General features: G+C 41.3%; 1 protein-coding gene across 3 annotated transcripts; it reads right to left on the reverse strand.

The window, feature by feature from the left end:
- Positions 1–952: 952 nt before the first annotated feature.
- rbm27 (RNA binding motif protein 27) lies at positions 953–15,045 on the reverse strand. Of its 3 annotated transcripts, none has more exons than XM_063894771.1 (21): positions 14,849–15,045; positions 13,206–13,324; positions 12,714–12,841; positions 12,392–12,459; positions 11,547–11,758; positions 10,830–11,144; positions 9,916–10,143; positions 9,005–9,190; positions 8,026–8,172; positions 7,752–7,905; positions 6,403–6,556; positions 6,044–6,277; positions 5,801–5,938; positions 5,258–5,383; positions 5,098–5,172; positions 4,850–4,978; positions 4,523–4,627; positions 2,973–3,200; positions 2,802–2,885; positions 2,513–2,632; positions 953–1,843 (listed from the first exon to the last, which is right to left on the reverse strand). In XM_063894771.1, exons 1-21 carry the CDS (start codon positions 14,905–14,907, stop codon positions 1,748–1,750), a joined length of 3,105 nt encoding a protein of 1,034 aa, XP_063750841.1. In that variant the 5' UTR covers positions 14,908–15,045; the 3' UTR covers positions 953–1,747. The 3 variants fall into 3 exon arrangements, with proteins under 3 accessions (XP_063750841.1, XP_063750840.1, XP_063750842.1); XM_063894770.1 differs by having other exon boundaries at positions 4,802–4,978; XM_063894772.1 differs by lacking the exon at positions 9,005–9,190 and having other exon boundaries at positions 4,802–4,978.
- Between the last annotated feature and the right edge of the window lie 177 nt (positions 15,046–15,222).

Here is a 15,222-nt window from a genome sequence, read left to right on the forward strand (position 1 = left end):
CTATATATATGCAGATCTCCACCTGCATGTCTGTGTAAAGAACACTGAATCAGTTAACAAATCATTTACTCTCCTTTGCTTTGGTGCTCCCCTCGTGTTATTGGATATGATCACTTTATGAGTTATGATACGCATACATATCAAACAATTAGGCTGCATGGAGTCTGTTTCAGGGAAGCACCAAAAGTAAAAACTTCCTCAAGTGTAAATTAAAAACAAAAGATGGTGTTCTTGCATTGAGCATATTTCCAAGTTAACTTTGATGAATTTGATTCCTCCCACCCTGAGGATTAAAAAAAAAAAAAAGTATTTGCAAAAATGCAAAACTAAATTATTTTCCTGAAAGGTGCACATTGTGGTTGCACTTATAGGGTGCGCTTAGGGTTGTGTCTGACAATATTCAGAGGCAGGAGAAGCTGCACCAATGATCAAATAATGTTGTGAGATGAATAACTCACTGCCTTTAAACTGAGCCTTCTCCACAGCTCAGAAAGCTGGTTTCTTTAAAACTAAAAATTCTTGTGAATAAAGAGGGATGCTAAGCACTCTTGCTTGACCTTTTCTACCTGACTGTAGTTTGTCATTTGTTTAAAATGACAGAAAAAGAAACAAAAAGTTCAACAGTAATTTCTCGTTCACAAATTTACAAAATTTACAAAATTAAATCACACATCTTGTAAAATTTCAGCCATCTGCTGATTGTGTAAGGCAAAGAAATGATATATATATATATTAAAATCCACTGTTCAGTATTACATTCAAACACTGGTCTTCAGATCCCACATTTTTAAAATGGGTGATCTGATCCTTTTCCTGCCATGCTCTTTAGTTGACCAGGAGTAAGAATAAAACAAGTGAAAAATGTTACACACTCTGAGAAAATGTAGAGCACCCGTGGGGGTGTTTATATTTACAAAGAGTGGTACCGGACATTTAATGAACACAAGCGGGGAAAATTTGAATATTTACTACCAGACTGTATCTGACGTGCATGGCACGGCCATTTGTAAACATAGTTTAGACTTTTCTATTGCACTGGTAGCCTTCTGTACCTGCACTGGCTCAAATATGGTTATGGTATAGTGTCAGCGCCTTTGAGGGCTGGGCAAGGGTGGCTCTGGTTACTTTGAGTACAACATGCGCAAACTAGCATGGGTTCATGCCAGCAGTGAGTCACTGCCAAAAATATTGGGTTCCTGTAACGTTTTGGGCACACCCAAAACAAACTGAGCAAAGTGAAATGGAAAACCATACCATACTGTGCCAATCTAGGTACGGCACAGTGCATTTATGCTGTGGAAAAATAAATAAATATCTCTCTGGTAGCAACAGAGAACGTCTATCTGTGAAGGAATGGCTGTCCCTGAATCGTGGACAAGATTTTAAAAAAAAACTGGTGAGAAAAGAGCTTAAATACAGTCTGTATAAAAATACCTATTCACAGTAGACACAAATGTTGTGCATTACTGATATTCATCAACTGGTATGCACACTAAAACTTACATAGGTTTTCCTATCTATAAGAACAACTTAACATTTATCTTTCTCAACAAAAGTGAGATGTTTTAAATAATTGTTCAGTCGAGGGATACAAAAACTATCGGCCCTCTAAACTTCTTCTGATGAACAGTTACGTAAACTCCTTATTACTTCGATTAGAGTCTAAAAATTACTTGGTTTCAAAATACTGGAAAGAAAAAAAAAGTTCCGTGTTATTGTTTCAACGGTCGGGACGAATCGCACGCCTTCATCGTCTCCATGATCGACTCTCATACTCGTCATCTTCATCGTCATCCTCCTCCTCCTCTTCCTCCTCACCAGGCAAATAAGAGCTTGCTTTCCTCTGTTTGAAAGTAGAAGCAAATACATTTACAGTCAAGCTTTTAACACATAAACTGATAAGATGAAGTGATGGTTTTCTCATATTTGCTTCGTGCCGTGAGGGGAGGTCAGTCAAAACAAAGTAGTACTCATCTAAATCCTGTTTGGGTCAATGCTGCATCATTAAGTTCCAACATTTTAAATATGGTGCTATAGGTTTTCACACACTTCATGCTGGTTATGTTTAACTGTCTAAGTAAAGCTTTGGTCGCTTTCTCTGTCTGCCTTGTAACACCATATATCAATGGGTTTTCTGTTGAAGCATTTTGATGCCTGGAACAACAGAGGTCAACCATTCAAACATAAACACTTGCTTGCACCCAAAGCAACATGCAACCTCAAAAACTCAACCAAAAACATGAAAGATCAGTATGAGGATTTCACCTGACAGTAACGCAGTTTTACTCAAAGGGCTAAGGCGCTTTTAGTACTGAGAGGCTTGCACTGATTTCCCATTGGGAGCCACAGTGAAAAATGTAGAAGCACAAGAAACAAACGGACAAGTGACATGTATGAATACAACCACAACTTCCAAAAGTTCACGGACTTCCTTTCCTGGCTGGCGATATGTTACTCAAAATAAGACATGTAGCCATGTTCCCTTTTAAGTGCCGGGGTAAGTGTGCCGTACCGTATTTTCATCATCTTTAGCCTCTTCCTCCTCTGGCTCTGTTGTAACGGAGGGCGTCTTGGGCTTGTACCAGGAAATCTGCAGCACACGACCTTTGAACTTAGCTCCCTGGTTAGCTGCCTAGAAAAAAAACAGGAAGACAGTTGCAAGTTTAACTTAAAGCTTTACTGCTTTGGTTAGATACAGTCAGAGAACCTTTTACAATAATTATAGAATCAAATGTTACCACAACAAAAGGAAAAAAAAAGGAATACAGAAGCCAAGACGGACTTGCAGTAATGGGACTTACATTCTCTGCTTCACTTCGGGACATAAAGGTAATGACAACAGTGTTAGCGTCTTGATCACGGACCTCTTCAATCTCGCCAAATTTCTAAGTAAAAAAACAAAACAAAAACAAAGTTCATTTCAGTCATCTTCTTTAAGTAATCTACATCAGTAACTAAAGTACAGTACTCACCACAAAGTGAGGCATTAGCTCCTCCTTCTCCTCTTGAGTGACCCCCAAAATAGCCAGGGCTCTTGGTCTGTGGTCCACCGACATGCGGTTCACAGTCCCGCCTCGACCCATCATATCCCTGCTTCGGCCCCTGCCGCGGCCCACATGTCCCGCACCGGGCTCCATCGCCATCTTCCCTCGGCCCCGACCTCGGCCCGTTGGAGGCCGTATCAGACCCAACCTGGTGGCCTAAAATAGGACAGTGGGGACGGTTTAAGGCTTGAAACGACTGACTGCTGATGCTATTTTTCAACCAACGTGGACAAGATTAGAACGGGTGAAAGCGGGCTCTGTTCAAATAATCATTAGGGACAGATGTGGAAAACCTGCGCCTTGAAGCTGCTTTTCAAAGTAAAACAAACATGTCAAAAAACAACAGTGGGTCCCGTATAAATAAACACATTTAGCATGACAAAATAAGTTTCAAATGCATTTACTTTGCACACATTTTCCTTTATTTAGAGCTTATATATTCTCCAGCTCTACCGTCCCCTTCAGTCACTCTCCGCCCTATACCATTAGTTGTCACTCCTCCATATTTAAAGCAGCATCTACTCGCTCGCTAACCACTCCGCAACCACTCTCTCATCCATTTGTCCCTCGCTCACATCTCCCGCTAATTGTCACCCCGCGATTTTCTTACACGGACCGGTCGGCTCAAACTTTAATGAGACGGGGCTCCATCAGTGGAGGACGGGTGTCTGATTTGGCTTCGTAAGCGGCTGCTCCTCTGGGCTTGCTAAAGTGGCTGCAGTTTAATGTGCAGAAGGAGGGTTGGGTTTGGATGGATATGCATTTTTTATATCTAGCTAATTCAGGACCCACAGGGGAAGGGTTTGGGGGGGGGGGACATGCTACGCAGGGTGTTGCCAACAGCAGCCATGTTTAAGGGAAAGGAATTTGTAGGATTTTATTGCTGATGAACAACCTCAGCTAACAGCCTCACAAATTATAGTGCTGTTTGGATGTATGACCTGAAGAAATGTATATCAACCCAACTGCTTCATGAGAGGGAAGGTCTTTTCTATAATGTCATCCATTGGCATGCAAATTAGCTTCGGTGCTTCCAACAGTAACACTCATTTACTTCAGCTAAATGTTCTATTATTTCTTTAAATATTAGTTTTGGCTTTTCCTAGATCTGACTGGGAGAAAATTATTGCTTCTAGAATTTAAATACACAACTGAAAACCTTTCAGAATATTGTATTATTTATGTTCTTAGTAACAATTCAGACAGGCTGCCAACATTACTAGTATCCTCAAGTTATTTTCAACCGGCACCCGTGAATCTATGGTTGTGTGACTTTGTTCCTTCTTAGATCTTACTTAATCTGGCAGTTTCAAGTAGTACATGCGTATAGTTCTCTTTTTTGCTCATAACCTCTAAGGTTGGTATCCCATCCTTATATTTCTAATGCCAGGTGATGACTTTATATCTCTTTGTGTGTGGTGTGTCTTGTCAGGCATGTTCCCTGGTGTTATGTACCATGTGTGTTTGTGTTGCATTACCTCGACCTGTAGCTGTCCTAGTTTTCTCTTGAGGTCTGTTGTGTCTTCTCCGGAGCTCATCTTCTTGTGGAAGTCCAACTCAGCATCCAGCAACTCCTTCTGGGCCTGCTCACGGATCATGTACAATGAGAACACCTTGTTTACCAAATACATAAAAGCAAGGACAAATGGACAGCTTCAACATCAATGTGGCTAGACAAAACTCCACTAGGCTGTCTGTGTTTAAAAAAGGAGATGAAGCACTCCACCATGCTCCCGACCAAAGTGACTTCGACTCACATCAGTCTTGGTCTTGGACTGGGCGTGGTTTGGTTTGGCGCTGGATACCTGGGAGGCGGGGTTCATGTCATTCTGCAGCTGCGCGATCTTCTCAGTCAGCTCCTTCAGCGTCTTCATGATGTTGGCTCGCTCCTCTGGTTTCATCCCTCGGTTCTTCTCCAAGCGGTTTATCAAGGCCTGGAGGAAGAGGAACAACCAGTGAGAGAAGAAGGCGTAAAAGAATGGATAAGAATACAAGTGAAGGGACAGTTGAAACCTGTACTGATAAATGAAAAGGAATACTGAGCCGGTCTTACCTTCTGACACTCGATCTGTGTCTTCAACATCTCTTGCTTCTTCTTTCTCATGTCCTGCTGGAGTTTAATTGCCTCCTAAATGGAGAAGAGAATTAAAACATTAACCACATTTTTCATGTTGGTGGACATTTTTGATTCTCAAAGTGAATGTGCCACATGCCTGTTTCTTCTTGTGGACTTCCTGTGCTTCTAGTGCCTTTCCTGTTCTCCCATAGCTCTTTGAGGATGACTTGAGTGTTGTTGAATTGTAAGGGCTCTTCTGGGTGTGTGTCAGTGCATGCACCACCTAAGCACCACAGAGAGATACACACATTAAGGTCATCAAAATTCATTTTATACAGCTGCTATTTACAGGTGCAAGAATGCATTGTTATATAAAAACAAATCATCATTTATTATCCTATTTTTGTCTTCATTCTTATATCCTTGTAAGCTGTGTGAGGATGGCTGGGCTGGATCACTGGACTGTACTCTAAGGACTCTACGTCTTTAAGTCCTCTAGTGTCCATCTGTTAGCATTAGCATTACGATCAAAGTACAGCTGCCCAGAGCTGAGATATTTGTTTAACTGAGGCAGCTCCCAACAGACACACATGGCGCCTGACATTTTCTGTAATCCGCTGAACACATTAAAAAGTGCGGTATTCCAAAATCATTTATTAGAAATTGGAAAATGATGTTCTGGCATGAGACAGACACGTACAGTGACAGCGTCTGCATTTGGGTTCAGGCTGTCTGCTTTGGTTGTGGCTGGGGCCCCTGGTAGTGCTGGCACCCGGTGCTTGGGTACGGTGTTGTTCAACACGTATGCAGCTGGATTGTGCTGCTTTATCGCCTGCATCTTAAAGGAAGAAATATATCTCATGAAAGTTTGCGGAAGCAGGGCAAGAGATAATCAGCCTGAAAATACGAACGCCTTCTTAATTTGTAAGCTCTTAATACCAACCTTATGCATGTTGCTGTGCTGCAGCCCCTGGCTGGGTGCTGAGCCCACTGCCTGGCTCCCGGAGCTCTGTTCCTGCTGCTGCAGCCCTGTGGGGTTAGTGCCGGGCTCGCGGTGCCAGTACACACGTATGAAGCGGTTTTGCAGGACCGCCTCTGTGCTGGATATGGCTCGCCTGGCCTCTTCATTCTGTGTGTACTGGATCAACGCCGCCTCTGGGTCTCCACCAAACACAACCTGAAATGAGAGTGAAGCATGCAGATTAGATATGTGAATAAGATCAAAACTTGTAAACAGTGTACGCTTGAACCTTAGCCCTGAGTCGGTTTCCTAGTTTCAAAGCAGCATGTTATGCATTTTACCTGGATGTTGACGATGGTTCCGAACTTGCTGAAGTGCTCGTTGAGCTGGGTGATGTTATTGAGCTCACGTGGGATCTTGCGCACTTCCAACTTGGTGTTCACATAGTGATACCTCTTGGGAAAAGTGTTCTTGTGTTGGTTGTTAAAGCTTGGCCTAAAACGAGAAGAAGACTGTGATGATGAATGATGGTAATGCTTTTAAGGAGGAATATTCAACGACATCCAGTGTTTCTATAGGCAGCTACACATCAGAGCGGACAAATATGACATGTGGGGTTCCTCAAGGCTCCATCTTGGGGCCTCTTCTCTTTAACATCTACCACTGGCTCAGATAATGAAAAGCAACAACACAAGTTACCATAGCTATGCAAATGATACACAAATGTACATTACCATTTCACCAGGAGACTATGCTCCAATTCAAACATTGAGCAAGTGCATTGAACAAATCAATGACTGGATGAGTCAGAACTTTCTCCAATTAAACAAAGACAAAACTGAGGTAATTGTTTTTGGAGCCAAGGAGGAATGAAAAAAAGTCAGCGCTGAGCTTCAGTCAGCAATGTTCAAAACAACAGCAAACGCCAGAAATGTAGGTGTAGTCATGGACTCTGACCTTAATTTCAACAGTCACATTAAGTCCGCCTTCTATCACCTGAACAACATAGGATTGGACATCTAGGATTGAAGGACTAATGTCACAGCAGGATCTAGAAAAACTTGTCTTTGCTTTTATCTTCAGAAGACTAGACTACTGTAACGGTGTCTTTACAGGTCTCACTAAGAAATCCATTAGAAAGCTGCTCGAGTCCTCACTAACACTAAGAGAGTGGATCACGTCACTCCAGTTCTGAGTTCCTGTCTGTCAAAGAATTGATTTCAAAGTTCTGCTGCTGGTTTATAAAGCACTGAATAGTTTTTCTGATCTCCTGCTACATTATGAACCATCCAGAACTCTCAGGTCTTCTGGGATGGGTCAGGTTTCTGTCCCCAGAGTTAGAAGTCTATTTTATTATCTTTACTTTTTAATGACTGTTTTTAAATGCCATTTTATAATGTGTTTCTGCTGCACTGTTTCTTAATTTATTTCATTTTTGTAAAGCACTTTGAATTGCCTTGTGTTGAAAGGTGCTATATAAATAAACTTGCCTTGCCTTTATGATCATGTCTCCACTTCTTTTCTTGGTATGTGAGGAAACCATACATTTGGGAAAGTAGACCGTTTTATCTTTGTTGGTTTCACCCTGATACAGTACAGTTGACATGGCTTTAGGTGTCTCCCTTTCAGATCTTCATATCTTATGCCCGGGGGAAACTTTTTAAACATTTGTGTCTTTAAGAATTCTTACTTATCAATCCAAATCTGCTTCGGCGCTGGTCCCTCTGGTATGCTGGTTCCCATGCTTCTCTTCCTGTTGTCCTTCTCCGTGTTGAAACGGGACACGTTGCTTCCAGGAGTGTTGGCTGCAGTGGCAGGCTCTGTCTGGATCACGATGTTGGCAGCTGCAAGACGATCATACAGACAGAACACCGAGCGGTCTATTATTGTGCACAACTTTTATGTTTTGTTCCCCCTTTGGTTTGGGGAAGAGTGTGAGTACTAAGAAGGCTAACCCTTGTTACCTCTGGAGCCTTGTCCTTCGTTGGAGGTGAGGCCGATGAGGTTGGAGCGCTGCGTGTGCACCCGGGGAATGAACTGACTGTACGGGTTACGCCCCGCTGCAGTCAGGGCAGGTGATTCTGGGTTATAGCCCTCTGGGTCATAATTATCTAATCGGTCAAAAAGGAAGAAAAAACAGATGTAAGTTTAGAGGAAATATGAAACACTTAACAGCCTTAAAATGTGAAAGAGAAAAAAACGACACAATGAAATGATGCAGTCCTGCTTACATGAGTATGTACTACCTGACATTTAGTGAGTTATCTCGCAAACAATACCTTGTAAATAACGGGATTCTAAATGTGTCAGTGACAGCAACCAGTGTACTTTATTGTTAACAAATACACTTTGTTACAAAATAAATAAATTGTATGATGGAAAAAAACACATCCACAAATGAATATGTTAAATTAAAAACATGACAAAACTGATTATAGGATGACGAAACATCATAAGAGAATAATTCTAATACTGAATCATATCATGCTACATACAGCATGATACAGTAAGGCACCTCACATGACAAATTTGACTATCTGACTTTATTTAAATTTAAAAACCTAAGTTTGTGAGTATCCAAAAATAGACACACACACTCCATTTCGAGCTAATGCTTAGCTTTTTTATTTCACCAAAATTATTTATGACCTGAATTATGGGAAAAGCACTCAACATAAAACATGAGGCATGTTCGTGGTTCATAAGATACTTTTGTCTTTGGTTAATAAACAGTGCCACCCTCTGGCCAACAGCTGTCACTGCAGCCTGAGGGGACATCACACACTGCATTCACAAATTCATAAATCAATTTATAATGAAACGAAACAGAATACTAGTTTAGTCTTTACCTTTATAAATTCTAATGTACTATAATTAAAGACTAAACAGGAAAGCAGGAAAAAAAGAGCATCATTTCTGAAAAGGAAAAGCATCGCTGCTTACATTCAGACGGGACATATTGGGGACGAAGAGACACAGATGAAGACGAGGAGGGAGGAGGTGGAGGAGGAGGAGGAGGAGGAAGAGTAGGCGGCAGCCCTACACCGGGCGGTCCGATGGGAGGGGAAGAAGTGATTGCCGTTGGGTGGTTGGGGGTTTCAACCCCACTAGTAGCTATCAGTGGGGGTCCTGAGGGAGACACAAGCCCAAGCTATTGTCTTAGGTTTATGACTTTTAAAAAAACAAACACTTTTTTTATGCCGCAGTTTTGCTTTATAAAACAGAGTGATGTTGGCAGAATCTGATAGCTTCTGTTAAATGCAATGCTTCAACATTACCATAACATATATTTTTGCATCTATAGCAAAAAGAAAAGCAAATTAGATCCAAACTTTACACTAATAACATCCTTTTAAGAACCCTTATAATTAAGGCAATGGCTGGAATGCACTAAAATTAGACAGGATGGTGTGCAAGGGCAGCCTTATGAAAGCTTTTTCATTGGGCTGCTTCTACATCCAAGAAAGAAGTAACATTTTAGTCACAAAAACAACCAAAAAATGTCAGATGTTGCCTGATTCAGCTATACACAGTCATGTATACGATGCAGTACATAAAGTAAAGGGTCAAACCGGAGAAGCAATTACCAATCAGTCCATAATTTATCTGTGCAACACTCACAGCAGTAAAGACCTATCACATAACCTATAAGCAAATGCAAACCTAACTGGTGGTGGAAGCTGGCCACATAAATCCACTTTAAGAAAACTGATAGGCAAAGGATGAAAATGTGTCTTGTTGTGCCTTATCGAAAACCTAGCTGCAGTGGTCTGTACGAACCACGAAGTCACCAGCTGTACTTTTTGTGTTTTATAGTGGTTGCCATTTATGCTCGCCGTGGCGGTGCTACTTACCGGTCATGGGGAAGACGCCCGGTGGTGGCGGCTGGCCGTAAAGTGGCATCGCAGGCATCCGGAGCGGAGGGGGTGGCTCGGTGATGGGAGGCATGGGCAGGCCACCGGGGGGCATAACAGGTGGGGGAGGAAACGGAATAATGTTTGGTAGATTCACATCATCGACGATGAGAGGGTCGTTGCCATGGTCGAATAAACAAAGGTCACCACGGACACAGAATCCCTTTTCTGCGACAGAAAGGGAGACAGACATCAAAAGTTACAATTTTATATTAAACATGTAGGCATCTTTGAAGTTTAGGAAAGCATAAACAACTATCCTCTCGGCAAAACCTAAAATCTGCCTATTACTTTCTCCATAGATGCCATTGAGTACCTATTTGCATCCTTATCCATACAACAGGGGTTGGGGCCCTGAAAGTCAAATTCATTCACCACAAAATGACTGGAGCAACAGGACTAAATAAACAAGATGAAGCTTTTCCAAGTTTGAAGCAGCTAGGACATGATCACAGTGCATGTATTTACCCCACAGTCTCATTAAGAAACTGGGTCCCTAATGGCTGTGTTTAAGCACTGTGACAGATAGCAGTGAGCTTCAGGGACAGTGGGTAAGTTTAAACCTTAGCGTGTCTCTGGGGAAGGGTGGGTCTGAGCCTGCTGGGGAGAAGCGAGAGGAGTGCTAAACAGTGGTCATTAGTGATGACTAAACAAGGCAATCAATAACCCTCATGGGAAGACAATGATAGAGTTTAAACAGCAAACTTTACAATGACCGTGTCATTTTCTGGAAAACAGTTCTAAAAATCAAAACATGAAAGAAGGAATGTTTAAGGAAAAGAAAAACAACCCAAAAAATGTAAAGAAAGAAAGAATTAAGACAATGATAAATTGATCATTTGCTCTGTTCTTACCGTCGTAATCCCTGCAGCGCTGTTTGAGCGAAACATTCTTGTTGCTGAATGGCTTGCCGACACCATCTTGCCTCTGGGCGCTGTAGTAGCCTGACCAGCTGTCTGTAGTGCTATCTGGCAGGTGGGCCAGTGTAACTACGGAAACACCGCCAGCTCCCGAGACTCCTGCGGACGACGTTGAAGAAAAGGGGTGCGGAGGTGTGGGCAGCGGCAGGGGCAGGAGAGGGGACTGGTGCTGCTGCTGGGAGCCCGACGTGTTGGAAGAGTTGTAGCAGTCTGTATCCTTCCTTTCCAACTCAAACTTTGACTTGTATTCTGGCAAAGAAAAAGCAGAAAGAGGTATTTAAATACAACATATATATATAAAGTGTTACAGTAGAGCAGTGGACAAAACCCTGTACACTTAAAAACAGCTACCTCTCCCACTATTTAAACACAGATGTAAATTACCGTAACCCTGGAGGTAATAAGGCCAATTCCAGCTGTTGTTGAATCCCCACTGATGTGACTGCAAAGCTGTCCACATAATGTCTTATTGATAAAAACTCCCAGCAACACTGACCAACAATCCAACAGAAAAAAATATCAACAGCTAGACCCAGCCTGCAGCAGCACTCCTGCATCAGTGATGAAAGCTCGACTGCCGACAGAAGCTTCTACACTCCTGGGTACGCTGCCTTGCGCTGTTGTTATTGGTTGTTGGGGACGTTTTCTCACCTCTGCCTCCTCTGTGCTCTCTGTCTCTGCTCTTTCCTCGGCTGCCACTCCTGCTCCGGCTGCGGCTCCTGCTCCGGCTGTAGCTCCTCCCCCGGGGGCTGCCCCTGCGACGTTCGTGACGCTCCCGCTCGCGGTGGGAGTCGCTGAGGCTTTTCCCGTGCCGATCGAAGTCGCGGCGCTTGCGCTCATCTCGCCTTCTGTCGTCGCGCGGCCTGTGTGGTTGATAAATTAGAGGGAAAAGAAAAATATTCATCTTAAACCAGCTAAGTCATATGAAGGCCTTGACAATTCTACACAAATAACTTTGAATCGGTTCTAGTGGCCTTTTTTTCCCAGCACTGAAGAGAGAACCGGGCTTTGATTTTAGACAAGTTGTTTTTAGAAGGTTTGCAAAATAAACAGGAGTTAAATTAACTTTACACAGCAATAATACAGGAATATAAATCCATCTAAGTGATAAGAAGAAACAGTTCAGTCATAAAGACAGAGATTTAAGGCTTTAGAATACACATCATGCATTATCCAACTTCATTCAACAATTAGTCTGTTATTTTGAATGTATAACAGTTGCCCCATCTGCTTTGGACTAGCTGTGCTATGCACAAGGGACAGGCTACTGGACATCAAGGCCTCATCAAGCTTAAATCAGGACTCATGGGATATGAAACAAGCTGTAACCCTGCAAACACAAGTTCCCTACACAAGATCCCTCTTTCCTCGGCTGCCACTCCTGCTCTCAGAATGAGACTAGGACTGTATGTGTCACATGTCAGGTTATTATCTGAATAAATGTATGCTTTTTCATTCAGCTGACATGAAACACAGCCCTGAAGCCACAGCCATACCTGGACTCGATGTTTCTCAGAGGACTTCTCCTCCGCCGGTTTTCTCTCTCCTCCTCCGGAGTTTCAGCCTTGTGGGAAACAAAACAGTAAGTTGATTTAAACTCTTCTACTAATTATGTTTTAAAACACATATTGAGATTTGGAAATACAAATATTATTAATAGTCTGGTGAGAATGGATCCAAAGCCCCATTTAGAAACATCGTAAACTTTATTTTGGTACCATTTACAAAAGCACTTTTGTAACAGGTGTTATTTCGTAACAGGGCTCCTCACATTCATTTTCAGAGTGATTTTCTTATAAATTCCCTAATGCTTCTTACCTCCACAACATCAGATTTGACTGCAGGTGGTTTGACCTCTTCTTTAGGAACTTCCTTGGCAACAGAGTTTCCAAGGTAGTTCTTTGTTGTCAGACATTCAAAAAGTTTATCGACAAATCCTGTTGTCTCTGAAAAGACAACATGTGTCATGGTATTAGATGTCTAGTGAATACTAAATGAATGATAAACACATTAACAGCACAGAGATGAAATCATGTTAAACATTCAAGAAAAAAGCTCCATGCAAGCTGAACAACAATAATTCATGTAATAAAGGATGCAAGACAACCTCTTATTGCTATACTGGGATCCACAGGTAGTGGATGAGGATAATGGACTGTAGAATAACTTAAATGAAATAAATTCAGCTTGTTAATTGAATGATATAAATCTCTGCTGGAATACCATCTTGACCCACCTGAGCTCGGAACAATATAAAAACAGTTTGTTTAGTTCGCGCACATCAGCAGTAGTCTTGTGTTGCACTCCTACCTTTCTGTAGAAAGACATCAAGCTGATCAGCACAAAGTGCTTTCAGGTCTTTCTCCGGTTTGTCCTTCTTCACAAGAGCCACCACATAGTTGGCTAACGCAGAGGGGTCAGCATCACATCTGTAGGTTAAAATAGTTACATGTTTAATGAAAGCGACCAGTACTCTTACTTTAACAATACAAAAAAAAAACTGAAAAAGGGTTATAAAGGCTACTAAGTCAACGAAACAGGGGAGACAAGCTGAAGACAAACCCGAGACAGTGAACTAAATTAAAGCTTATAATTAAACCAACTGTCAAATACATTGTATCTCGTTGAGGTGTGCTGTCCACTGGTGCCAAACTATTGATGCATGCAATCATTTGCAAAATAAGCCTAATAATAGTAGGTAACAAGTGACACTAAAAATACCTGCAGAGCCAAACATTGATACAAAATTAATAATAATAATACATTTTATTTATGGGCGCCTTTCAAAGCTCAAGGATTCAAGGAAAATTGTACACTTTATTATATTTTCATTTAATATTCCATTACATTGCACTATTTACTGTCTGTATATTTCTTATTTTTATTTCTAATGTTTTGCTATGCTTTATATTGTGTTGTATTTTGCTGCGGTAATAATTAAATGTCCCAATTTGGGAGTATTTCTGATTCTGAGTCTGAAAAACTTCAGAAAATACCATACAAATGTTTAAACCCAATGACCCTCCATATATTCCACATGGTATATATTTAACACAATCTTTAAATACAAACAAATGTTTAAAATATTATCACAAAGTCCTGGGAAATCCCTCACAACTCCAAACTAAACTATCACGAATGACATAACTAGATGGGTTATGTAAAAAAAACACATCTTAGACTACCTTCACTTCCATTTGACCTTAAAGAACCAATAAGGGTCATAATGTGAATAATAAGCCCGAAAATAAGCTAATGTCAGTGAGAACTCTATTTGCTAAGTTGAGAAAGTGTTTTAAGAGCATGACTTAATATGTGAGAATAGGTAACTGATACCGTTCACCTAACCAGTGCATGCGTGCACAATACCATCGAATCCTCCTCTTTTACAAAAGTAAATCATTACATTTATTTATGTGCATTCTTTTATAACATATATGACCTGTTGTTCTTCCAATGGCGTTTAAACATTTACATTTCAAAGAGGCAGACAGAGCAGAATGTGTGTAACTATGGAAACTAAAAGGGCAAACCATTCTCAATCTTTAAAACATATAACACAACTTGTAACGCCTAATACATTGAAACAGATTCAACACTTGTTTTAACAATAATTAACCTTAGCAACCTTAGGAGCATACAAGTTAATATCTGTTGCAGCTTAGTAACTTGCTACATTTTTGTAGGCTAACATCGTGCCTTATTAATAAAAAATAAAAGTGCAACAAACACTGTACATTCATACATGATTTCTTAAGCGTTGCCAAAAAGCCATACACTCTCAATTAGCTACGAAAAGCAAGCTAGCGGCAACGGTGGTTTGCTAACTCGTGCAAGAAATTGCCATCATATTCTAGCAAAGCGTCCCATTGATACCAGGCTAAACCAGCGGCGAGCTAGCTAACGTAGCTATGTAGCATGCGAGCTAAATGTCATTCCAATTCAACACTCACATTGGCTCCAGGAGTTTTGCCAGCCACGACTTCAATGCTTCCACATTCTCTATGATCATCGTGAGAAAGACTATAATACTGCCTATAAAATGAAAGTGCGTTTCAATAATCCTGCTTTCATCGTCTATAAATGTATAAGCTTTAAGGCCTCCTTCTGTCTCTCTTCACTAGCAGGTCGGGAAAATGTGTTTTACGGCATGGCAACACAAGAGGAGTTGTCGTAACGCAGGCCGGATGAGGGACGGTATAATAATTTCAAGTCAAAATTAAACTGTTATTCGTTAAACTCGTAGCAGTGGCCCTACCGTATGTGTTTTACAATACCTCCAATTAACTGAATATATGTATACGTGAACATATATGCTTAGTTCACT

Source organism: Eleginops maclovinus, chromosome 11 (assembly GCF_036324505.1).
Source record: "Eleginops maclovinus isolate JMC-PN-2008 ecotype Puerto Natales chromosome 11, JC_Emac_rtc_rv5, whole genome shotgun sequence".
NCBI lineage: Eukaryota > Metazoa > Chordata > Actinopteri > Perciformes > Eleginopidae > Eleginops > Eleginops maclovinus.